Below are 27142 nucleotides of genomic sequence, written 5' to 3'. Positions count from 1 at the left end.
AATTGGGCGACAACAAAGAAACCTTCGGGAGGGTTTGAGAGAAGGGTTCTTCGATTTGCAGTAGCGCGCTGACGAATCAGAGAGTTAGGTTTCGAATAACAGCTTTGTGCTGTCGGAGCGGCGATTCGCCTCCAACGGTGGGGGGTTTGTGGGAGAGAGTGAGGTTATTGGGTTTGGCTTCAGCGCGCCTGCCTGTTGGCATTAACATCTTCATCATCTTCATAGGGTGCTCTTGAGCTGAAAGGTGGGGGTACTGTTTCTTTTCTTCTTCTCATAGACTTGTTAGTTTCAGTATTTACATTGTTTTGCTTTGCTTTGCTTCAAATTCGATCCCAAGTTTCATCTTCTCTAACGCGCTACTCCGAATTCGCTTTTGGGCCTCTAAGGCCGCCACCTCTGAGCCCTCAACCTCTGATGGGATCACGGTCCAACAAATTTTGGCCAATAATTGGAACATTCTGGACAAAAATGAAGGCGATTGGAAGAGTCATGCCACCGCCACAGCTCAATCTATTGATTTGATAAAACGCCGCTTGTAGGTAAATACCCTGTTTTCTCTTAAATTAAACGTGCTTTGATTTGGTGTGCATACTAAAAGCTTGATGGTGGAAAACTGTGGATAAATGTGTTGCTCTGTGGTCATAAAATCCTAAAAATCATTTTTGTTCTGGACTATGTTTTAGATCCTTGGTGAATGATTATTTTCTTGCCTATTTTATGGATTCGAATCTGGATTTGGAGATGATGTGCATGAAATGGATGCAATGAACGCTCTAAATTTGTATCCATTAGATGTTTTTGTGTTATCGTAGATGCTTTCATCAACTTTTGTTTTATTGATTGGATAGTTGATTGTGTATTTGTCGTGTTATGTGAGCAGGATATATTTGGATTCAAGGCTTAGGTGAAACGTAGTTATGACAGATTTAGAAAATTTGCTCTTGGAGGCAGTTGGTAGAACCCGACACTCTCGGCTAACTTCAAGAGGAGGACATGGTAATGGTGAGAATGTCTCAAGTTCAGATGATGAACATGAATATCCTGGCCCAAATCACTCTGGCTCATGAGTTCCCCTAAAGAAGATATTTGATCCAAAGGAAATATATGATGGCAAGGGAAGTCAGGAAGAAGAGGATGGCCAATCTGATGATAATGGTGACAACAACGATGAATATGATTTTGGTGATGATCTTTATAAGAATGAAGATGATAGGCGTAAGATTTCTAAGATGATTGAACTACAGAGAGAGATGATATTATCAGATAGGGCTACCAAGAAGTATGATAAAGACTTATTGGGGGAAGATATCATCAAAGTGGGAGAAGGGAAAGACAATTGTACCTGGGACACGTACTTCACCTCCTCCATCATCTCGTGTGCGGTCATCAGTCACGCGATTTGGTGTGCAAAGTAAAGACTGTGATGCTCAATAGATAACGTTAGTTAACGAAGTTTATTGATTCTATTTGTGTTTAGAGGGACGTGCAGTATTTTTATGACTTAATCAGATTCATGGTTGTAATTTGTAGGGCAATCCTTGGAAGTGTTAGTGATCACTGTGCCAAAGATGCAGAGTGTCCGGTTGTATTCGTGAAGCACCCGTAAGAGAGATTGGTTTATTTTTCTACATATTCACTCTTGATTTGAATCTGTCTCACAGATTTAATGCTCTTCAAATCAAGGGTACACACACACACACACACACACACACACATATATATATATATATATATATATATATATTGTAGTTTTAGAGGAGTTAGATCCTTGATACTTGTTATATTCTGTAATGCCAAAGTTGGATTTACATTACCAAATGGTTGCAACAGATTGGTGGCCATGTTGGCATTTTGTTGGCATTTTGTTGTAATCATGTTGGCCAAATCTTATAAAATGGGCTGCTGATAGCTCTATTTGTAGGATATTGTTTTTGTTATTATTATTGTTGGTATTAATTTTATATCTCTCCATAAACTATGAACATTATAGGAAGAAAAATAATAAGAATAAAATGTCATTTTTGTAGTGACAACGCCTATATAAAATGATCTAGGTAAGAAGCAATTGTCATTCTGATAATGCATGATGTACTTTGATATTACTTTAAAGAAAAGAAGCCGTAAATAAAATGGATTTATTAGACCTAAGAAAAAAAAGTCGTAAATCAAAGAAAGTAAGAAGTTGTGTGAGGCAGCGTCACCATCATAATTTTGGGGAGATACTGCCTTGGTTCAATAGGAACCGAGGCAAAAAGTTCTTTAAGAAAAAAAAGATATAAAAAGAGAAAAGTTGTACTGCCTCGGTTGTCTATGAACCGAGGCAAAATCCTACCTCTTTTTACCCAGGTTCAGAACCGAGGCAAAAAGCCTACCCCTTTTTGCCTCGTTAGTATATACCTCGGTTGCGGAACCGCTATCTATAAGCGAAAATAACCGATGTCGTTTCTCTTGACTGCACTAGTGGGTACTGAATTGACAGGGGAGCAGTGTTAGTTTGCTCTACAATTAAATGAGGATGTTAATTATGCTGATGTGGATGGGACTTTGTGTATGCCAAGTTGCCAGTTTCAAAGGAATAGGAATGACACGCCAATTCATATTATTAGGAGGTCCTACTTAACTCCTTTGGCAAAATATTGGATGGCATTCACTCATGCCAATATCCAACCCTGTTCACATGTATCGAACATCACCACAAATAGAGTAGTCTTCCTCAACTATGTCCTCAAAGGTTTAAATATTAATGTGGGGTAGGTAATAGAAAAGGAGATCAAGCACTGTGCCCATTCTGTAAGTAACAAATCACCTTTAGGGCACCATTATCTTATTCGTCACTTGTGTGAGCTTGTAGAAGTGAATACCTCCACACCTCCATTTGAACGTCCAAGGAAGGAGATTGATGCCTTCTATTACACCCAATACAGTATGCTGGATGAGGCAGGAATCCCTATGCCAGCACCACAACCTCCTAAGCCTCATAGGAGAGCACCACAATAGGCTCAACAAGATCATGCCTAGGATGCTACTTCTTTCCATATGAGAGACATGTATATGTCTCTAATGGAGTCCAGGATGGAGGCATTGTACAGAGGAGAACAAGCGTTACTGATGACCCTGACTTCTGCCTTTCCTGAGAGACGATTCATGACTTAGGAGGACTTCATGGCCCATGTGGCATGGCCTACAGATCCAACTTAGGCTAGTGGAAGAGCTAGATCATTTAGACCAGCTGCTCTAGAGGAGGATGCTGAAGATGAGGAGGAGGAGGAGGAAGATGAAGATGAAGAGGAAGAAGAAGAAGAAGAAGAGGAAGATGATGATGATTTTGATGACATCAGATGTTCATTTTCTAGAGAGCATCTACTGATGGATGCTGGATATGAAGGAAAGTATCTACTGATGAATGCTGGATAACATCTACTGATGGATCCTATTCTCACAGGATTTTTGTTTTCTTTTGCTTTATTATTATGAAAGTGTGAACTTTGAAAGTGGTTAAATATGTACTGTACTTGGCTTAATGAACTATGCTTAAATGGTTTAGCTAATGTGTTTTTGATGAGTAATGTTATCTTGTTGCTTTATTGTGTTGATTGATGTTGAGATGATGCATGATGTAGTCTTATAAACAAGTGGTTGTTCATGATTGTTAGAAACAGATGCATGATGTCAATTGTGATTAATTTTTTTGGCAGGATGTTATTGAATTATGGAACTTGATTGAACCTGTGAGAGTTTGGACTCCAAAGTTTTTGATTGATTGAGTGTTATTGCTTTGGAAGCAAGATTGATTTTTCCTAATTTTCTATGATTGAATCACTTGTTTGCTTCTTACACATGATCAAGGTCATGTTTTCTTCTCCCTTAGAGCCCATGCCAATAGGTGAACCTAACAAAGAACAATGTTTCTCTTTACCCTTTGAACCTTGAGCCTAAATTTGAAAGTTGAAAAACCTTTTTGAAATCCTTGCCTTGAGTTAAGTAGAGTATGTTTATGTGGTAATAGAGAATGGTTCAAGTTTGGGGTTGTGAGAAACCGGAAAGAAATTTGTGAAATTCATTAAAGAGCATTGAGCAAAAGCAAAAAGCAAAAGAGAAGAAAAGAAAGAAAAGAAAAGGTTAAGCTTTATGAAAGGAAAGTTGGGAATGAATTAAAGATTGGTTTCTCACATAAAAGAAGAATGATAGTTGATTGTTAATGTGAATAAATGAATTGTTCACTCTCTTAACTTAAGGAACTTTGCTGTCTAGAAAAACCAATTTTCTTCTTAGCCCGACCTCAATACAAGCCTCAAAAAGTCCTTGTGATGATAATTTGCTTGTGACTGTGTTTAATATGTGGTTAAATGAAATGCAAAGTTGATTCATGTGACATTGTGATGGTAGAGTGTAAGAGTGTCACCTCACTATACACTTTTGAGTACTTGAGTGAAACACTAACATTCTTGCTTGGCTGTTGATCATTCATGAGTGTGCATTTGTTATATATTGTGAATTTGTGAGCACCATAGTTGAGTTTGAGTGGATAAAACATCAATGCATCTTGACTGATATTTTTATGATAAGCAGTTATGAGTGATTACTTGTCTTAGAAAAAAGTGCTCTTTGATATGCTGAACCATTGAAGTATTGTTTAAGCTGAGTTACATGCTGTTTTGCTTGAGGACAAGCAAAGTTTCAAGTTTGGGATAATGATAATGGTTGATTTCACCGTTATTTGGGAATAAATTTTGATAATAAATGAATCCCTTTTGACTTATAAGCTTGCTTGTTCTCTTGTTTTTAGCTTATTTTGGTGAATAAGAGAGTTGAGGTTATACTTGAAGATTTTATCACTAAATTCCCTTGATTTTGTAGGAAACTGGGATGAATTGGAAGAGGAGTTAAATGTTAATAAGTTGGAACTCAGAAAGGACGAAAAGAGCACCAAAAGAGAAGGCTGCTGAAGGTCGCAGGACACTTGGGCGCCCTTTTCTGGGGCCCTTAGCGCAAGATGTCTCGCATCCACGCCCGAGCGCCCGTTCAGGAGCGCTGAGTACCAGTCTTCATGTAATGTTTCACGCATGGGCGCCCTTCTGGGGCACTGAGTGCCACTCCTCTCGCATGCTCACTTGGGCGCCCTAAGTTGGGGCTATGAGCTTTCTCCATGACAAGGGGAAACTAAATTGAATTTGTTGTTGGGGGATGATGTAACTTTGTGAACTCTCATGTATTTGAATTGGGTTTAATTCATTTATGCTTCTTTCATTAATTGTTAGGGTTATTCTTCTTTGCTCTATGCTTGTTATCTTTAACTCATTCATGACATGATTATTGGTTTTTGTGATATGCACACATACGGGAATAGTCAAACCAATATAGATTGTTGTGTTGATCTTTCTCTCTCTCTTCTCTCTTATTGATTCATCACTTTTGTTTATTGATTTCAAGAAAGTTAAAGAGCTCATCAAGTTTTTGAAAAGATCTTTTTAAAAGGGTTAATCCAATTCACCCCTTATTGGCTTGAGATATAAGGCATTTCTACTCTTACAATTGGCACCAAAGCCGGAATTTGAAAACTACTCAAATTTTAATCGATTACTTTAACTGCTTAATCGATTAAATCGATCCTAATGGCCAATATATCTCACACCTTTGAAGAAGGTGCATCCACAAATAAACAACCACTATTTGCGGGTGAAAATTACCCTTTTTGGAAAATAAGGATAAAAATTTTCTTGGAATTAGTTGACAAAGGTATCTGGTATGTTGTTATCAATGGCCTCTTTGAACCAACAAAGATTGAAAATGTTAAGACAAAGGCTAAAGACTTCTCTGAGTGGAATGTAGATGAAAACAAAAGAGCTCACTATGATGTTAAAGCCAAGAACATTTTCCTCTTCCCCCACCATTGATGAATTCTATAGAATTTCTATGTGCATAACTGCCAAGGAAATGTGGGACATTTTGGAAGTCATCCATGAAGGCGCGAATGAAGTCAAGAGAGCAAAGAAGAACTCTCTCATTCAAGAATTTGAGATTTTCATAATGAAGAGTGGTGAAACAAACTACGATATACAAAATAGTGGTGAAATAAACATCAAGATCTTGAAGAGCTTAAACAGAAGTTGGCAGCCAAAGGTTACTGCCATATAAAAAACAAGAGACTTGAAAACCATGAACATGGCTACACTTTTTGGCAAATTAACAGAACATGAGTTAAAGCTTGGCATATTAAAGGAGGAAGAAGAAGGAGAACAAAAGTACACCATTACCCTCAAGACAACAAGCAAGACAGCCTCAAGAAGACATGTTTAAGAGGCTAATTCTGAAACAGAGAATCCAGATCTTGAAGCAATGAATCTGATTGTAAAAACGATTTTCCAAATTTATGAAATCCAGAAATAAATCAAGTTCTGATTTTGCAGGAAACTCAAGATCAAATAGGAGAAAAGGCAAAGTTGTTGTTGCCCTAACCTGTTATAAATGTGGCAATGTTGGGCCTATTAAACCTAATTTTCTAGTTTTGAAAATGAAGCAAAAGTTAGATGATAGAAGCAGCCAAGACAGCAGTAACCACAGGCAAAAAAAGGCCTATATAGCCTGGGAAGATAGTGATTCAAGCTCTCCATCAAGTGACTTTAATGAAAGCCTTGAAGAGGAGACAGACCTGTGTTTGATGGCTAGCTCAATCTATTCATAAAGTAGTGCAAGCAACTTTGGAGATGAATCAATAAAGGATAGGTATTATCGATTACTTGATGCATTTCAAGAATTACATGGTGAGTCAATGAAAATGCAATATCAAGTAAATAGGATGAAATGCGAGAAAAGAGACTTAGATAAGAGGAATGAAAATCTAGTCAAAGAAAATGAGAGCGTGAAATCTAAACTAGAAAGTGTAGAATCATCTAGGCAAGCTGAAAGGGAAAATAAAATGAAAGCTCAAGAATGCATGAACTATCCTAATTGTAAGATCAAGGAAAATGGGGGTCTTAGATATAAGGTAGTCTTGAGATTGTGGTGTTTTTGTTTTGTAATTAGTGTTCTTGAGTGTATAGTTTTATTAAGACATAATAATTATGTTAGTTCCTTTAATTATATTTATATTTTGGCCTAAAGGCAAAATAGTCTTTTACTTTTATTTATTCTGTTTAGAAATTAAATAAGGGGGTGTAGGAAGTAAAAGAGTTGGAGTTAAATAAAATAAAATTAAAGGCTAGAAAACATGAGATATAAGAGAATTCAAAATTATAGAGATGGATTCGGTTTTAAAAGTACCAGGAGTGGTACAAATACTCAATTGATTTAGGGTAACTAGAGGTTATTCGCTGATCAGGGATACTAGGAGTGGTGAACAATACTACACATTCATAAGTGGGGAAAACTAAACTACACGTAGTTTCTCAGAGGTATTGAGAGCGTCTAGGGATACTAGGAGTGGTGAATAATACTACACAATCAGGAGCGAGTTAAACTCAATTGTACTTCATTGAATATCTAACAGAACCCTATATGTTAACTTAGAGGAGAATTGGGCGTAGCCTTAACAAATGAACCAATATAAAATATTGTGCGTGGTTTAGTCTATTGATAAACGATGTAGTCTAGTTAACTTCTCCTACGCTTCCTCTCTTTGACAATAAGCATTACGCCACTTAATATTACTGCCCATATTCAAAACTTGGATACGTTGAGTTGGCCAAGTAAACGATCCCTCCAAGACAACGTATCAAGCTTAACCAATTTCAAGTATCACGTACATCACGATCATATTTGCAAGTTATGGAAACACTATTCAACCCCCCTTCCAGTGTTTCCCCACACCATCAATGTTGATAAGTTCTTGATATTAGCGAAATTCAATGTGTAATTAACATTTATCTTGCTTTGATTAAATATAAATTCTATGATAACTTCCCCAATTTTACTTTTTTTTTTGCAAAAATACATGAATCTAAGGAGTTAAATCTGCAAATTGAAGAAAAGAAGAAGAAATCCAACCATTTCAAAAGAATATGCCTTGCCATAGTTGAAGCGCCACCTAAGGGCTTGAGCCACAAAGAAAATCCTTCCATGAAGGTTTCCTTAAGCCATAAGCTGAAAAGCTTGAGCCTTAGAAGAATGATTTGATATTAAGCAACCTTAAATAAGTCCAGTAGTTCATAGCCTAAACCATGCAGGAAACCCACCAAGGTAGGAAACCTCAACGTAGGAGTTGTGAGCCATAATCCAAGCCATCATGCGAAAGTATATAAATATAACATTATGGAAAAATTCAAAAGATAGGTGGAGCAAGAGAGAACTAGAGAGAGAAAAGACTTCGGTCTTAGTTATCTTACGGTGATTTTAGACAAAGACTCTAGTGAGCCTCTCACACATAATCCATATAATTCATAGACACATTCTAAGAGGATTTGGAGATGTTTTCCTCCTCCTTGGTTGTACTTCTTTCCATATTCATGAGGAGTTAAATTTTCATTGTGTTGGAACATGATGTAGCATATTCAAACTCTATTGTATTCGATGACACGTTCATTTATGCAAGCTACAAATACAGCAAAATACTGACATCTAACCAAAGAACCCAATATATAGCTAACTCAATGAAATTAACATAAAGCAAGGCATTGGTTAAAGAACTTCTAATTCAACCACAATTAAAGTATTCACATTTATGCTAAGATTCAAGCTACGATCAGAACATGGTATATCTTAAGATAATACTAGGATGAAAATTTAGAATAAACTAATGTGACATTTCAACTCAAAAGGTTTTCACCAATTGTATTTCAAATTGAATCACACCTGAGACAATTAACAATTCATTGAAGAATATAATAGTCCAAATAAATATTATAATTTTCGTCAAAGATAACTATGTACATAATAACATTACCCATCTAGCGAAGAAAGTTAAAACAACCTCATAAACTATATACACACCAAAATCGACATTTCACCTCATGTGTTCAAACCAAAAATTGAAATCAAACAAGGTTAGCTCCTTCATACCTGGTTCGAATCCTTCTCTTAATTAAACCCTTAACTCAAAACTCTTTGAGTGCCTATCGTTATTCACTCAACCTTCGTGCTCTCTCGTTCTCCTGATTCCACTTCGCCTCACGTTTGATGAATCATTACCTTGTCCTATTCACTTAACTTTCCGCACCGAATTTAATTAGTGAATTGTGCTTAATTGTCCATTATTTTCTCAATTTTGCTATTTAGGCTTATATTGACCAGTAATTTATATTTTAATTAATTTGAATTATTTGAGCTTAATTATTTCATTTATTATTTTCAGGGCAAACTTTTTGGAATTATATTTTGGACTTCATGAGGAGCTGCAATGTCATTTACTATTGTCCACATCAACATTTGCTTTTATTTTCTTTTGTAATTTCGTTTTTATGGTATTTTGGGTGAGACTTGAACATTGGGCCCCTTTTTAGCGAATAAGGAGAAAACCCATTTGTGGGCAGACTTGGTTGCCTAGGGTTTTGAACCCATGTAGCCACAACTTAGGTTATTCCATTGTATTGGACGTGAACAACTTCTCACCTTTGAGGTTTTTGTATTTTTCATTTTCCAATTTAAACTAAATTTTGTTTACTACTCTTGCTTAATTCCAATTTCGTTTCGAGTTCATTCGTTTTCTTGTCTCTACTGTTTCGTTCTTGCCTCTACTTTTGTGTTTCTAATTCGTTTTCCCATTTTGTTTTCTCATTTCGTTTTCTAGTTCCATTTTCGTTTTGCTGCTGTTTTAGGTTCTCGTTTTCTTCTCTAGGTGTTCGTTTTGTCTCCTTCATTCTCTGTTTCATTTTGTTGATGTTTTGCTCTGTATTTCAATGAATGATTTCGTGTTCTTCTCTGGATGCACTTCCTTTTTAATGGAAGCTTGAAATTTGTGGGTTGGTAACTAGGGAGACTGCATTGCCTTGTTGAGATTACTACACTATTATTGTGATTCTGCTGTTCTTGCCTTGCTTGATATGTAATTTGTTTTGTGCTTGCATTTTAGTTCACGCTTAGTGGTCTAATTTTTCTTTAATCTCCGTTTAGTTGATTGCTCAATCTATAGTGGCGCATAATTGATTAAATAGGTGCATTACGTTTGCTTAATTCATTTTTATGAAAACCAGATTAATCTTCCCTTAGTTGATTGGTTCGTGTTGGATTAGAGGTGAGAGGAGCGGATAATTATTACTAATAAGGGATTAGAAACATTGCAGTTGAACTAATAACCAACCTATCCTTAGTTAGTGTTTTAATTTGTGTTTTAGTTAGTTAGTTTAGTTTGCACATTTCGCTCAACCCCTCCACTACGTGTTTAATCCTTTGATCGAACCAAAATTGTTCCTTGAGAGACAACCTAGGAGTCAATTTAATTTGCACATTCAATTTGAGTCGAGCATAACATATACATCAATCAAATCTTACAACGTAGAGGTTTCTCTCTCAATAAAACTATTACTCAGGTGTACGACTCAAACGTTTTAGTTTTTATTAAAACTAGGGTTAAATATATTTTTGGTCCCTTAACTTTAAGTGAAAATTGGAATTAGTCCCTCTTCAAAACTTTGGTCTAATTTAGTCCCCAAACTTTATTAATGTGTGAATTTAGTCCTTTTAACTAAATTTTGTTAGGTTTATTTAATGTTTCAAGTGTGTTTCATGATAGCATCTGAGTTGTTTACACCTTTTGACACATTTTTGCTTCAATGTTAACTGAGAAATGCGTTTGAAACATCAAATAAAGTTAACAAAATTTGGTTAAAAGGACTAAATTCACACACTTTTAAAGTTTGGGGACTAAATTAGTCCAAAATTTTAAGGAGGGACTAATTCCAATTTTCACTAAAAATTAAGGAACCAAAAACATATTTAACCCTTAAAACTACAAAGGACCTATTTATATAATTATTTCTATAGTTGTAAGTGTTTATACGTTAAACACTTATTTTACAAGTCCTAAGCTGCTCACAAGCCCATGATCATTGTTACTCACACCATAAAAGACATACTTAAATACAATACATTTCAAGAGAGAAATATGATTATTAGATTAAAACTTGAAATATATACTCTTTTTTTTAAGAAAAAAAAAAGTATATCAGACCTTTTTATTATGATTTTCAGTATCACATCACATAAGGAACAACACTAAATTGTTGCCAAGTGGTTGACCACTTCGCTAAAGGTTTGCTCATGATCACCAGAAAATTAAAAATAATTCTAACGATCGCGTCATTAAAGAAGTTAATTTTCGATTATCTTGTACCGTACGTAGTCAACCACATGATACGTCAGTGTGTATATGCAAGGGAAAATAATCTATTCATACTAAAATTAAAATAAAATTTAAATGTAAAGAAAACCTAAAATCACAAAATTAATTTTAACTTATTATCAATTTAAAAATATAAAAGCAATTATAATCAACAAGCTTTTTATCTGAGTTATATTATATTTCCATAAGCAAAACATTACATTTGAGTTTTATAAGTGAAAAAGATATACAATTATAAAATTTGACTCCATCTAAAGTTGTTGCTCAAATTTGATTGAAAAATCAAAAAAAACATTTTTTACTAATAAGATAATTCTCAAAGAACGAAAGTTTTATAAATATTAATTGAAACAATACTAAACACCATTTGATAAATATCCCACTAATTAACGTGGATGTCATCTTGGAAACAATTCATGTCCACCAGGTCCATGTTTAGCTCTCCACATTGTCCAATGCGAATCATCACTACCAGCTCTTCAGCTAATTTTACCTTTTGTAATTCATTTTATTCTTTGATTTCTAAACCCAACTCAAGTCTTCAAAGAAATAATTCTCAGTAATATCTCCCCCCAAAATTTCAAACCCCTAATCTTCCATAATATTGACGAACATAAATTAAATAACAATTTAATATATATAAATATATATATATATATATATATATATATATATATATATATATATATATATATATATATATATATATATATATATATATATTCCTATTCTGCTTAGTTCAAGAATTTAAATCAGCCAAAGCAATTAAGCAAGTGGTAAAATGAGGAACAAACAACCTGTGGGGACATCACATTATAATGAATATTATTAATATTTAGCGGAGAATTCGTTTGTGTGTGTATATATATATATATATATATATATATATATATATATATATATATATATATATATATATATATATGTATATATATATATATATGTATATATATATATGTATATATATATATATATACGTTCACACACATAAAAAGAGATATATCACCATCCTTCTCAGTCTCTCTCTGTGATGAATGCTGATATCCTTCTCACTCTCTCTCTGTGATGAATGCTGATTTTGCCCCGTAGTTGGTGCTCATCCTTCTGTTTAACCCTCTTCCATTGAACAATACAGACACCCAAACAAGAAAAACGGAAGTTTTCTTCATTTTTTGTTCTCTCTTTTTCTTTTTCGGTTTTGAAAAATAGTGGATAAGACCCTTCTCAATCCCCTCCAAAATTCAAGGAACTTGTTCACAATCCCAATCCTCCACAGCACCAAATCACATCCTAAATCCTCAAAAACCATAGAGCTTTCACTTTCAGTTGTGATTTTGGTTAACCTTGGCCCCCAGTTGTGTTGAAACATAGAATCAATCCATTTTGTTTTTGCGTGTCTTTGGGTCGAGAGTCATGTACTAATCCCTCCAGGTCCTGAGATCGGTCCGTTTAAAGAACCCAGCTTGTTGCTCTTATTCAATGCATTCTTGGATGGACAATTGCTTGAGAGAGCTAGAGGGGAAGCAAGCACATGACCTTTTATTCATAGAGAAAATGAAGAATTATTCATCACAGAGCAGTAGTTGTAGTAGAGAGAGATGTGTGTGGGTGCCAGGGCCAGTGATTGTGGGAGCAGGGCCTTCAGGGCTTGCAACAGCAGCATACCTGAAAGAGAAAGGAGTTCCAAGCCTAATCCTAGAGCGATACAACTGCATAGCATCGTTGTGGCAACTCAAGACCTATGACAGGCTTCACCTCCACTTGCCAAAGCAGTTTTGTGAACTCCCCTTGATGGGGTTCCCTTGTGACTTCCCAACATACCCGACAAAGCAACAGTTCATAGAATACTTGGAGAGGTATGCCGAAAGGTTTGCCATTAGGCCAAGGTTCAATGAGAGCGTTAGGCATGCTGAATTTGATGGCAGTCTTGGGTTTTGGAAGGTGAGGAGTTTTAACAGGGAGGTGGCAACAGAGTTTTTGTGTAGGTGGCTGATTGTGGCCACCGGGGAGAATGCAGAGGCAGTGGTGCCTGAGATTGAGGGAATGGGGGAGTTTGGTGGGACCGTAAAGCACACAAGTGTGTACAAGAGTGGGGAAGAGTTTCGAGGGAAGAGAGTGTTGGTGGTCGGGTGTGGGAATTCTGGGATGGAAGTGTGCTTGGATCTTTGCAACCACAATGCTACTCCTTCTCTTGTGGTCAGAGATACAGTAAGAACACCCTTTCTCTATTTTTCTCTATTATGCCTTTTCTCTTTCTTTCCAAAAAATTTGCAAAGTGTGTACCATAGATTTACACACTGAAATTCTAGTTACATTTCAAAACATAATATAAACACCTTTAAAAAGAAAAAAAAAACTATCTAAATTTTGAGTTTTTTTGTTTTTGTGGGATCACTGATTTAACATGAATGCGTGAGAAGACGGTACCTACATAACAGCTAAGAATTATCAGAATTTAGATAGTTTTATTATATAATATATAACTTTACTACCCTATATGCATGAGTAGATTAAGGAGAGGTTCAATTTTACGAAGTATGTATCAAAAACACCGTGTTATGAAAAATAAAACGTGTTCAATGATTTGAGAAAAATTAGATTTTAAATATTGGTTATCTTTAGAAAACCAAAAACAGGAAATACAACTAATATATAATCCAATATTTGTTTGTTAATTTAATCTATTTATCCAGTATGTAAATGTAAGATGAGACAAATTAACCCTAATATTTGAATACTAGCCCCATATACAGTCATTTGACATTTCTTTGTGAAGATGTAGATCAATATTAATTGGGTGTCTACAAAACATTATACAAGAAAAATTGAATGTATGTACTTTTTCATGTTGTAATTTATCCATATGATGATTTTTTTTTTGTTTTTGGGTGTAAAGGTACATATCTTACCACGAGAGATGCTGAGAAAATCAACTTTTGGGTTGTCCATGTGGTTGCTCAAGTGGCTTCCAATTCGGTTTGTAGATCAGTTTCTTCTCATAGTGTCATGGTTCATGCTTGGTGACACCGCTCGGTTCGGATTGGACCGGCCAAAATTGGGTCCCCTTCAACTCAAAAACCTCTCCGGAAAGACACCAGTGCTTGATGTGGGTACCCTTGCCAAGATCAAAAGTGGACATATAAAGGTACTTCCCGTTTTATTAAATCAATTTCAACTTTTTTTTTTCTGGAATCCTTCAGTTTCTGTGCATCAATGTCAAGTGACAAAAATAAGAATTTGATGATCATTATTGGTTTAATTTGATTTAAATGTACGATGTATTTTAGTTTATAAAATTTTTTCTTTCTTTTTAATACATTTCTTTTACTTGAGTAGACAAGTCCTAAAGTTTTGGAGTCATAAAGTTCTTCATTAAATTGCTTTGTAATTTGGTCCTTCTAAATGACAGTAATTTGTTGTGTTTCTAAATGAATCATGGAAAAAGTAGCCAGTGCTGGTTTTATATTCATGTGATAGATCATCTATACAAAAGTTAATCCTTCGGGGATGAATAAAAAATGACATTGATCTTGATAGGAGAAATTTATCAATAACACGTCCTTCTTTTTACATCTTTCTACAAATCGATCCCTTCAAAGCATCAACTTTGTAACATTTTTTTGTAATTAATTTATGAATAATTATTTTGAACACTTTGTTTCATAAAGGTATACTTTTAAAACCTAGAACAAAATTAACTTCATTTTTTCTTCTTTGTGCAAGTTCATACACATTCACCCCTTAAAGAAAGTACGATGTTAATTTCTAAAACAAGTTCGCGTAATTAGCTTGTGAATAGTTTAATCACTTATGAAGACCAACTTGCGTAGTTAAAAGTTTTAAGAACAAAAAAAAAACACAAACTTTAAGTATGTTAGAGTTAACCACCATTCTTTTTTCCTTAGAAATAAGTATTCAAATGAGTAGAAAATTAGTTTGTTAGTTCCTTTTATAATACGCAATCCGTGGTTTTCCTTTTCAAATTTAATTTGATTTTCCAGAAGCACAAATAGCCATCAACTTTTGATTTCTTTTTATTTAATTCTCAATTTTCAATTAAATGACTCTACTTACATGTTTTTTTCAGCGTTACTTTTGTATTGGCAACATCTTACATATTGTTGTGCGCTTACAATCAAATCAGAAGGCTTTATAATACGTGAAATGTTACAAAAGCTAAGGGACAAAAGAATTATCATTATTATTTCAATCATGTTGTTGGGAGCGTAATTATTTTCATTAGATTGTTGTTTGTTTTGTTTGAACACAGCATGCAGTAGTAGTACTACTACTACAACACTTTCCACTCACTGAGCATGCCAACACAATATATTGCCTGCTGCAGGTGCGACCAGGCATCAAGCGGTTAAAACGTTATACTGTTGAATTTGTTGATAGAAGGACAGAGAATTTTGATGCCATCATATTGGCAACTGGTTACAAAAGTAATGTCCCCTATTGGCTAAAGGTATATTATGCGTCAATATATTCATTCTCTTCTCTTTCAATCAATTAAAACCTAAATAAAGCTAAATGCTATCTGTTCATTCTATGATAATATATGTTAAAGATAGAATGGTCATTTTCATGATTTAAAATGAAAATCATTGTCTTTTTTAATATCTAATTGTAATCATGTTTGATATACAATTTTTACTCACTTTAATCTAAATTTTTTTAAAAAATCGTAATTTAAGGATTAAAGTCAGCATATATATAATTTCTTTTTGAATTTTTTTTTATTTTCAAATATTAATACAGAGATTTTCAGTAGACTAAAATGCCACTTTATCCTATTTTAAAAACACTTATCTCTAATCCTGCTTCGTTTAGTGAGTTGCTTTACATATATCTACATATAGAAAATAAAATATTTATGTACTTAGTTTTTATGGAAGATTATTTGTTTAGTATTTCTAAAACGAAAGTACATAAATTATTTTAACTTAGAGAAAAGTAATGCTTTCTATTTTTTTTCTCTTATAAACAAGTTAAAATCCAAACATATAACTAATAATTTCAATAAGGTATGAAATTAATTATCAACGTATTTAATTAATATGACTTTTACAATTATGAAGATTGAATTTTCCATATATTAAATATTTATATTTACGAAATCTTACAATTAACAATTGATTATGTTTTTAAAGTAGTTGATTGATGAAAAGTTGTTTGGTTTTCAAGTATTTCAAAATTTAGCCATTAGTTGTATTTAATGAAACTCAACGGTTGTGAATGAGGAAAGCGAAGGAAAATAAAGTCTCTCTATGTGTGCAGGAAGGGGATATGTTCTCGAAGAAAGATGGGTTTCCAACGAAGCCATTTCCAAATGGATGGAAAGGTGAGAATGGACTCTATGCAGTTGGTTTCACCAAACGTGGCCTTCTTGGTACATCAATGGATGCCAAGAGAATAGCCGAAGACATCGAAAGATGTTGGAAAGCAAAGCATAGCACCACTTTTTCCCTCTCACTTAATGTTCCACGATCAAATTCATGATGTTTTTTTTTTTTTTTCCAAATTAGAGGTTATAAAGAAGATGATATTAATGTTTGAGTATTGAGATTGGGGGAATTTTGTGGTGGCATCACATATGTGGACAATGCTATTATATTCTTGCTATTAGTATCAAGAGTGGTGCTCCTCCAATCCATACGATGAAAAGTGGACCAAGTAAGAAAGGAAATTGGTGGGAACATTTGTCCCGTTGGAGAGTCTTTCAATTCACATTGAGAATCTGCTACTTGAATTTAAGTCGAAGATGTTAAGTGTATTAAAAAAGAAGTTTATTTGGAAGACACAAATATCAATAAAAATTAAGTTTAATTATATAAAAAATTGACATTATTTTTTATTTAAAACTTTAAGACAATAATTTTATATAAGAGGTTTGAATTTCCTCAGCTGTCCAGAGAAAAAGGGTGGTGGAGATAATGAAATTTTTTCAACCTTGATTTTCTTTACATATTATACAGTGGGAATTTTCTTTATATATATAAATAGGTTTTACTTTGTAGAGAGCAAAGGAACCAAAGTGACCAAGAAAAGGAGAAGAAAAAAAGACTAGAGTTGAAGGAAATCCTCTGGACTAGTGTTTGATATATGATTGTGGTTTTAATATGTATTCCCATTGATTTCTTTTTAAATTTTTAAATATAGAATAGAGTATGACACTGTGATGCTTTTTTGGTTCCCCTTTGAGACCTGAATGCTGGGTCAGTTGAGGTATTTGTTTTCGATATTTTTTTTGTAAAATTTAAAAATAAACAGAATAGTTAGGAAAGGAAATGTTTCTTGGTGATGGAGTGCTACAACTGTGGTAGATCATGTTCCTTGTTACTACCTTCCATGCAATTTCGTTATGCAAATGATTCTCGTTCCATGTGGGGGAGTTAGGAGTTAGGACCACCGTTTCGCTTTTCCATGGAAACTAATTTAAGAACGTATATTTCAAAACTGCCAAATTTGCAGGGAATTACAGTCGAATAGTTGCTTTCATTTATTACTATTTCCTTTACACACCAACTTCATTAAATTAAGTGTTCACAAGGTTTACATGAATTCTCTCCAAATTATTAATTCACGGGGAAATAAGTATTTAATTCCTTTACATTTTACTACTTCTGTATATATAATTTGACTGTTAAATTTATCTCTTTCAATTAATAATATTTTAAACTTTAACTGTCCAAAATAATCCTAACAGTTTTATAATTAAGATTTTATAAATTATTCCATATATTAAATTTGGGTTATAATGCATGCTAACACAGAAAAAGGTTTAAAAATCTGCCATCAATTTCATTTATTCATCATATAGTATAATAATATTTATAATTCAAAAATTGTATGATTAGTTCTTGTAAATATAACTTTATCTCACTATAACATAATACCAAATTTAGTTTTCAAGTAATAGCGTCGGTCAAAATACTACATTATTACAATAAATTAAGTTGATTCAAATAAATTTTAAAATAAAATTAAAAAGTATAACCTTTTTTTATATATTTATATTATAAATAACACATATGTCTATTAAACTGATGCTAACTACAACTTAATCAACATTAAGCCGATATTAACTTTTTGTTAGCATTGAATTAGTGCCTCTTTAACTAACATTAATACAATTCACTTAATTTTTGACATTACTAAAGTCGATTAAGTCAAAGTCAATTCTAAGTCAACAACAACTATTTTTAACTAGTAAAAGTATTTGTTTTAGTGTAAGATAACTTTGAGCTCAGTAAACATTAACTAATTGAATATTAAAAAGAAATAAATTTTTATTATATTTTATATTTATATTTATATTTATATTTATTTAAGTTAATATTAACTAGGTTTACATTTATTTTATTATTTATTTAAATTAGTGTCGATTTGGCCACTAATATAATATATATTTAAGTTAGTATTGATTAGGCATACTAATAAATGTATATTTTATATTTATTTATGTTAGAGCATGTCAACATTAATATAATATATATTTAATATTTATTTAAGTTAGTGTAAGTTAAAGACGATGCTAATTTATAAGTTATGAATATATCTATTTTAAGAGAATAAATAGAAGTTATATATTATTTTTATCAAAAACCTGAAATTAAAGTTGACAAATTTTTTTACTCATAATTTTTCTTTTTCATTCTTCAATAAACTCCTTACACTCATTTCCTCACCCATAATTATCTTCTTCATCCATAGCCACCTCATTCATCCAGACTCATCTCCTTCATCCATACTCATCATTTTTATTCACATTCATCTCCTATATTTACACTCATGTCTTTTATTTATTCTTAATAGATGAGCTGTAAGAGCGGCTACTGCCGATTGAGGTAGGGTACAAAAGTGTGACTGAGTCTTGTCATAATGGAGTTCATGGTTTGGTGATGCTCATGGTGTGATTCATGATTGGGATAATCATGGTGGTGTACCTATGATGATGATTATGGTATTGAGGATGCTTCAAGTTATGCTATGTTGATAATGATATTACTATAATGGCTATAGTAGGTAGTTAGCATAGGTGCTAATGAGTGGATAGACCAAAGGTCTATGTGTGAGATGTTAATGATGATATCAAGGGTTAGAGATCAATGATTAAGGATGGAGGTTTGAGGATCGAGGATCGATGATTTGTAGGAACAATCGGTACCGTTATAGAGTCGCGCAACGAAACGAAATATAGATAGCGGAAAGCGTGTTCGGTCAAACTCGTATTAAGATGATTCGTTTTAGAAAATTAATTTTCTTAGAAAAAATTTATTGAACAGTTTAAATGCGCAAAATGTAATGAGTGTAGCGAGTAGAAAAATTCACACAAGAATTTTTATCCTGGTTCGATTCAAAAGAATCTACGTCCAGTTGTTAATCACTACAAAAAGTGATTAACGTTTTCACTAAAAAACAGTTTCACAGATTACAATGGAGTGAAAGAATAGAATGATAAAACCTTCCTTCGACGAACGAACCAGAAGGGTGCTTCCTTCGACCAACGAACCAGAAGCATGAATCTACACTTTCCTTCAACCAACGAACCGGAACAGTGCAAATAAAATCTTCCTTCGACAAACGAACCGGAAGATGACAGCCTTGCCAACTCGAAGAGAACCGCTCCGATCTTTGACCCACAAAGCGCGAGCTTCTCCTATTCACGAGACCAGGCAAAACACTTGAACTAGCTTTTTGGAACTTCCTCAGACAAACTGTATTCTCAAAAAGCTCAGAGTTGACCCTCTAAGGGTTTTGGAATAACTATATATAGGCAACTGGTCTGAGTTAGAAAAGACAGATTACAACTGCCACTGATAATCGATTATTGTTAGTGATAATCGACTATTTAAGTCCGTTACAGGGTTTTTCAATAAGTGATAATCGGTTATCCTGAGGAACAATCGATTATTCCAGAGACTTATGCAGTTCTCATCAGGACCAATTGATAATCGATTATTTGTAGGAATAATCGATTATTCCAGAGCGAAATGCTTTTTTCAAGAGTACTCATGATAATCGATTATAGCTTCTCATAATCGATTAAATGCGTAACTTAACTAAAGATACAAGATTTTCTAAGCATTACATATTCAAAGACTTTCCTAATACATTTATATTCTACAAAGTGCTTTTAAAACAATCTTAACAGCTTCTTCAAGTCTATCTTCTTGCAGCATCATCAAAATAATTTATCTTCAAATTTGCCAATGCTCCTCATTGGTAACATGATTGAGTAATTCACTATGAAAGAATTATTTATGTTAGAGGATTAGGAATCCTATTGTTGTTACTTCTATGTATGGGGTGTTTGATTATGATTGATATAATCAGAAGGTATGTATCTTATTGTGTATATGATTATGGGTGATATAATCAGAAGGTATGTATCTTGTTGCGTGTTTGATTATGGTTAATATAATCAGTATATAAGTATCTTGTTGTTATGATTATTTTATCGATAGCTTACCCCATAAATGTTTGTTGTTAGAATGGATGGACATTGTTTCTCAACACCAAGAGAGGGGGTGAATTGGTGTTTTATAAAAACTTTGATTTTTTAAATCTTTCTCGTAAACAATGATGTTCTTGAAACCTTTCTTGCGCAACAATCAAACGTGTGCAGTAAAATAATATGCGAAAATGTGAAACCAAATGCAAATGTAAAGAAATAGGGAGAAGAAAAACAAACTTAGTTTTTATACTGGTTCGACCTCAATGCTTACATCCAGTCACCCTCCCAATCAACCTTAGATTAGAGAGTAATTCACTATAATGATTAGAGTATTACAACTAAGGCTTTACAGAGCAACTCTCAAATGTAAACACCTCAAACTCTCAATCAAATATAGAACAACAAAACTTGCCAACACAGAACAACCCGTCCCTGTTGTAGCAAACCCTTTGAGATATCCCCTCTCAAAGTCAAGAGTACACCACTCTTCTTCCTGACGTCACACGTACAGGGAAACAACAAATCCAAGATTGCAAGTCTTCTCCCCTGAGCTCCCAAAATGCACCTCCATTTGTGCGAAAATGATCAGTCTTTGTAGTCACGTAATTTGCTTCAAGAATTCGTCAAGATTTGTCAAAACTCTCACGCTCTTGATTCTTGGATCTTTTTATCAATCTGTAAAATCTCTCAAAATGAATTCAATCAGATATGAAAATGTGAGTATGATCAATCGTTACATATTTTCAAAAAATACGTCAATATACCTGACGCAAACTAATCGATTAACTCACTTATGTAATCGATTGCGTTAGACATATGTAATAGAAATACAACCAATTCAGCTCCTAATTGAATACACAATTAATGCAATCGATTCTCATTAAATGATGGTCAAACATATTTAAAAATATGATCGTTATTACAATTATGATAAGCATAAGTCAGTTTTCAAACATAACATTCTTAATTGAATACACAAAGCATGTAATCGATTAAGTTTTAACACTTAGAATATTTTTGAAAACTTTTCTTTCTAAAAACACATCACAGCACATTTGAAAAAGATATGTGCAAATGTTAACTCATTGGCAAGTGTACCAAATCGTATCAAGCAATATAAAATGGTAAGACTAAGTATCGTTTCCCAAGAGACTCATGACACCAAACAATCGTATAATACCTTAACTAATTAAGACTAAAGAATGATTCCATTGAATGAAATTTGAATGCAATAAAAGTAAACACAATAACTTGAATGTAAAAATTGATCTTTTGAAGCTAAGATAAGAATGAATGAATGATATTGAGATGATATGACATGATGATGTTGTTGGGGTTATATTTCACCTACTTCACTTTCATGCATATTAGAACTGATCTTCTTCATTAGAATGCTAATGTCACTTTCAAAACCACTTAGAACCCAATCCCTAGGCGTAAAAAGCCTAGCTTTGATTATTAGACAACAATCCCTTGAAAACCATAATAACTAATTTCGCATTAAGAAAAGAAGCTTAAGACAACTAAACGTCCTATTTCTATCTCTAGATAATATTTCCTTTATGTGAAATCCTCTAGATCATGGTTCCTAAGTATTTCCCAATAACAAAGAAATCCAATCATCAAGCTATGAATGGCCAAAACATAACAAGCATTAAGAATAGGAGAAAATCACTAGCATTCAATGAAAGAAGCATAAAATATTCAAAACATGTTCAACTACCACTAGTAAAAAATCGGGTTTTTACAGCGCACATTATGCCACGGTTCAACGAAAACCGCAGCATAATGGTGCGCGGTGGCAGTTTTGTAAATAAAACGAACCTATATGCCGCGGTTCTACTGGGAACCGCGGTATATACCCCAGTCAACCATTCCCTTTGACGCCACGTATGAATAAAAAATTAAATAACAGAGTATATGCCGCGGTTCTCTGCACAACCGCGGCATATACCCTGCCAATTTATTGCAGGTGCTGACTGGGTCAGAGAATTCGAAAAGTTACAGGGGGTATATGCCGCGGTTCTCTGGGGAACCGTGACATATACCCCTGTAACGTCTCAACTTCTCTGCCAGTCAGAGAATTTCAGAAGTTACAGGGGGTATATGCCGCGGTTCCCCAGAGAACCGCGGCATATACCCCCTGTAACTTTTCGAATTCTGTGAAAGGCAGTTGGGGAGACAGTTGTGTTGAACACGTTTCAGGGGTATATGTCGCGGTTCTCTGGGGAACCACGGCATATTCTCCTATATGAAATTAATTTAATGTTTATTTGAAATATTTCGAGGTTTATGCCGCGGTTGCCCGCTGAACCGCGGCATATAGTTTGAAAATAATTTCAAAAATGCCATTTCTGATAATTTTTTAAATTAGTATATGCCGCGGTTGGGGGTTAAACCGCGGCATATAACCCTTTTATACCGCGGTTAAGTAGTGAACCGCGGTAGATTCCCCCGTTCAGAGTTAAAAAACAAAACTTGGAACAGTGCATCGTCTTCCTCGCGCGTTCTCTCTGTTTTCGCGTTTCTTCTTCCTCCGAACCACCCTTCATCTCAGATTTTGCGTTTTTAACCGTTTAAACTCAAAATTGTTCGGTCATTATTCGTTTTTGACGATAAAAACGAGTTTTAGCCGTTCAAAATCGTGATTTCCTAGCGTTTTTCACCCTCTCCGCCGCCGTTGTGTTGCGTTTTTCACCCTCTCCGCCGCCGTTCCTCTTCCAGGTATTTATGTCCATTTGCATTTTTAACGTGATTTCTTCATTAATTTTTGCATAATGCTATAGTTTTGGTAATGTATGAAGTTTCTATAGTTTTGGTATAATTTTTGCTTTAATTTTGATAGTGCATGAAATTGTTATAGTTTTGGTAATGTATGATATGGTTTTTGCTATAGTTTTGGTAATGTGTGTTGTAGTTCTTGTATTATTTATAAACCTTAAAATATTATTTATGTAATATTTAGGAATATGGATCGAAATTGGATTAATTTACCACGTATTAGTGCTGAGTACGAGAGAGGTGTAGAGGAATTTATACAATTTGCGCAACGTAATGAGGGGAGAACTGATGATGAAGTGAAGTTTAGATGTCCTTGTGTGAACTGTTTGAATGGGAGAAAGTTGAACGCAACTCAAATTAGAGAACATCTTATATGTGATGGTTTTCTAAGATGCTATACAACATGGATCTGGCACGGCGAAGAAATGGATTTTCCCACTGACTCTCAAAGTGTAAATGTTACTGATTCCACCATGGAAGAAGATCGACCGGATGAAGACAAATTGGAGGACATGATCCGCGATGTTGGAGCAGAAAATTTTGCCAAAGCTCATGTGTATGAGACGATGTCGACTGATGCAGAAACACCTTTGTATGTCGGTTCAACTAAGTTCACACGTTTGTCAGCGGTGTTAAGGCTCATGAATTTGAAGGCGAGCAATGGATGGACTGATAAGAGTTTTACAGAACTGTTGACGTTGTTGAATGAAATGTTGCCAGATGGAAATACACTGCCCACTCGTAATTATGATGCGAAGAAAATTCTTTGTCCAATGGGTATGGAGTATAAAAGGATACATGCTTGTCCCAATGACTGCATTTTGTATAGGAAAGAGTTTGAATTTTTGACAAAGTGTCCAAAATGTGGCTTATCACGATACAAGTCAAAAAACAATAGTGAAGATAATGGTCAGATAGAAAAAAATGGATCTGCTTTGAAAGTAGTTTGGTACCTTCCAATAGTGCCCAGACTTAAGCGTTTGTTTGCGAATCCCAAAGATGCTAAAAATCTTAGATGGCATGCAGATGAGAGAAAAATTGACGGGCTGCTTCGTCATCCAGCTGATTCAAAGCAATGGAAAAATATTGATCGACAATTCCCCGAATTTGGTAAAGAGTGTAGAAATCTTAGGCTTGGTTTAGCCACTGATGGAATGAACCCATTTGGTAATCTGAGTACCAATCACAGTTGTTGGCCAGTTATATTGATAATTTACAACTTATCTCCTGCATTGTGCATGAAGAGGAAGTACATGATGTTATCTATGATGATATCTGGTCCAAAGCAGCCTGGAAATGACATAGATGTTTATCTAAGCCCACTAGTTGAAGACTTGAAGGTTTTGTGGGTTGACGGGGTTGAAATATTTGATGCATTCGCTTCAGAGACTTTTATGATGCGTGCAATGTTATTTTGCACCATTAATGACTTTCCTGCTTATGGTAATTTGTCAGGATACAGTGTCAAGGGTCATAAAGCGTGTCCTATATGTGAAGAAAACACTGCAGCTCATCAATTGAAACATGGAAGAAAGACGGTGTATCTGCGTCATCGGAGATTTCTAAAACGTAATCATCCATATCGAAGGTTAAAAAAAGCATTCAATGGAGATCAAGAGAGGGACGAAGCACCAAATCCACTTACTGGCCTTGAAGTTCTTCAAAAAGTTAATAAAATACATCATGTATTTGGGAAAACATCGAAGAAGTCATCTGTAACGACCCCTTGGAAGAAGAAATCAATATTCTTTGATCTTCCATATTGGTCAAAGTTAGATGTTCGACATTGCATAGATGTGATGCATGTAGAAAAGAATGTGTGTGATAGCTTGATTGGTACATTACTCAACATTCAGGGAAAGACAAAAGATGGAGTGAATGCTCGTTTGGATTTGGTTGACATGAATATCCGAGAAGAGTTGGCACCGAAGGAGATTGGTAAACGTACTTATTTGCCCCCTGCATGTTACACAATGTCTAGACAAGAGAAGATAAGTTTTTGTGTATGTTTAAAGAGTATCAAAGTACCACAAGGATACTCTTCAAATATGAAGAGTTTAGTGTCAATGCAGGACTTAAAGCTTGTTGGCATGAAGTCTCACGATTGTCACGTCTTAATGCAACAGTTGTTACCGGTGGCTATTCGTGGAATTTTGCCCAAAAATGTTAGGCACACCATAAACAGGTTGTGTTCATTTTTCTCGTCAATATGTAGTAAAGCCATCCATCCTACAAAGTTAGATGAACTTCAAGGCGAGATTGTTATCATCTTGTGTCAACTAGAGATGTTTTTCCCTCCATCTTTTTTTGACATCATGGTACATTTACTTGTTCATTTGGTTAGAGAAATCAAGTTGTGCGGACCGGTATACTTAAGATGGATGTATCCTATTGAGCGTTATATGAAGATTTTGAAAGGGTACGTTAAAAATCCATATCATCCTGAAGGTTCGATGATTGAAAGGTATATTGCTGAAGAAAGTATCGAGTTTTGTTCAGATTACATGACATCAACGAATCCAATAGGAGTTCCTCGCACAGCATGGTTGAATAAATTTTCTACAAGTAAAAGCATCCGAGGTGTCAATGTGGTGACAAAAGATCGCGAAGAATTGTTGCAAGCGCATCTTTATATATTGAACAACACAGATGAGGTGATCCCTTTTTTGGAAGCACACAAAGCCATTGTTAAGAATAAAAATCCAAGACAATCAGAGAAATGGCAATTGATGGAGCATAACAAAACATTTATGTCTTGGTTCAAATCTGAAATTGACAAAGAGCCACATTCTTCTGAAACTTTATTGTGGCTTGCAAATGGTTTGAAGTTTGATGTCGTGTGTTGTACAGGTTATGAAGTCAATAATTGCACATTCTATACGAAGACTTTGGATGATAAAAGCACAGTACAAAATAGTGGAGTCAGTTTAGAAGCTGAGTCACTTCAATTTTCCACATCAAAAGATCAATCTCCTGTACTTGGATCAATGAGATATTATGGTATAATAGAAGAGATATGGGAGGTTGATTACACCAAGTTTTCCGTTCCATTGTTCAAGTGTAAGTGGTTTGACAATAAGAGTGGTGTGAAAATAGATGACTCGGGTATGACACTGGTTGATTTTCGCAAGGTGGGTTATCGAGACGAACCGTTTATCATGGTACATCAACCATCTCAAGTTTTTTATGTCAAAGATCCTTCGTCTGACCATTGGTATGTTGCTCTTCAAGGCAAAAAACAAATTGAAGTTAACGAAGACAATCTAATTAATATTGATATTGCTGACAACCATTCATTTCAAACTACAACAAAGTTGGATGACCAATCTGTAGTTGACGATGATGTACATGCAATTCGGTCAGATCATGATGAGGGAATATACATATGATGAATCCATATCTTTATGTATGAATTTTCAATTTGGATACTATGACATGTTTTGTTAATTTATATGATATTACATAAGTCTTGAAAGAAAATTTAATGTTGTTATTTATTTTGACAGATATATGGCTGATCATCCACATTCTTCAGGGGATGAGGCTCCCCCACCCAGATCCACTAGAGGACCCACTAGGATGAAACAACTATTAATCAGGAAAAATAGTGGTGAAAGAACTCCGGTGAA

At 34.3% G+C, this 27142-nt stretch overlaps 1 protein-coding gene across 2 annotated transcripts; it reads left to right on the top strand.

Annotated features, from left to right (window-relative positions):
• Positions 1 to 12280: 12280 nt before the first annotated feature.
• On the top strand, positions 12281 to 17029 carry LOC148203114 (indole-3-pyruvate monooxygenase YUCCA6-like). Of its 2 annotated transcripts, none has more exons than XM_088105665.1 (4): positions 12281 to 13480; positions 14169 to 14417; positions 15618 to 15740; positions 16553 to 17029. In XM_088105665.1, exons 1-4 carry the CDS (start codon positions 12752 to 12754, stop codon positions 16772 to 16774), a joined length of 1323 nt encoding a protein of 440 aa, XP_087961791.1. In that variant the 5' UTR covers positions 12281 to 12751; the 3' UTR covers positions 16775 to 17029. The 2 variants fall into 2 exon arrangements, with proteins under 2 accessions (XP_087961791.1, XP_087961790.1); XM_088105664.1 differs by having other exon boundaries at positions 15543 to 15740.
• The last annotated feature ends 10113 nt before the right edge of the window (positions 17030 to 27142 follow it).

This window comes from Vigna umbellata, chromosome 2 (genome assembly GCF_029865625.1).
Source record: "Vigna umbellata cultivar VRB3 chromosome 2, Vumbellata_1.0, whole genome shotgun sequence".
In the NCBI taxonomy this organism is placed as follows: Eukaryota; Viridiplantae; Streptophyta; class Magnoliopsida; order Fabales; family Fabaceae; genus Vigna; species Vigna umbellata.
Note: the sequence above shows the minus strand (reverse complement) of the source record. Positions and strands in the feature narration are given on the sequence as shown.

Excerpts from the sequence above, each read along its gene's own strand:
- LOC148203114 (XM_088105664.1), top strand. The coding sequence starts at position 12,752 with ATGCATTCTTGGATGGACAATTGCTTGAGAGAGCTAGAGGGGAAGCAA. Across the intron at positions 14,418-15,542 it reads TCAAAAGTGGACATATAAAG|CATGCAGTAGTAGTACTACT; the intron begins GTACTTCCCGTT and ends GTTTGAACACAG. Across the intron at positions 15,741-16,552 it reads ATGTCCCCTATTGGCTAAAG|GAAGGGGATATGTTCTCGAA; the intron begins GTATATTATGCG and ends CTATGTGTGCAG.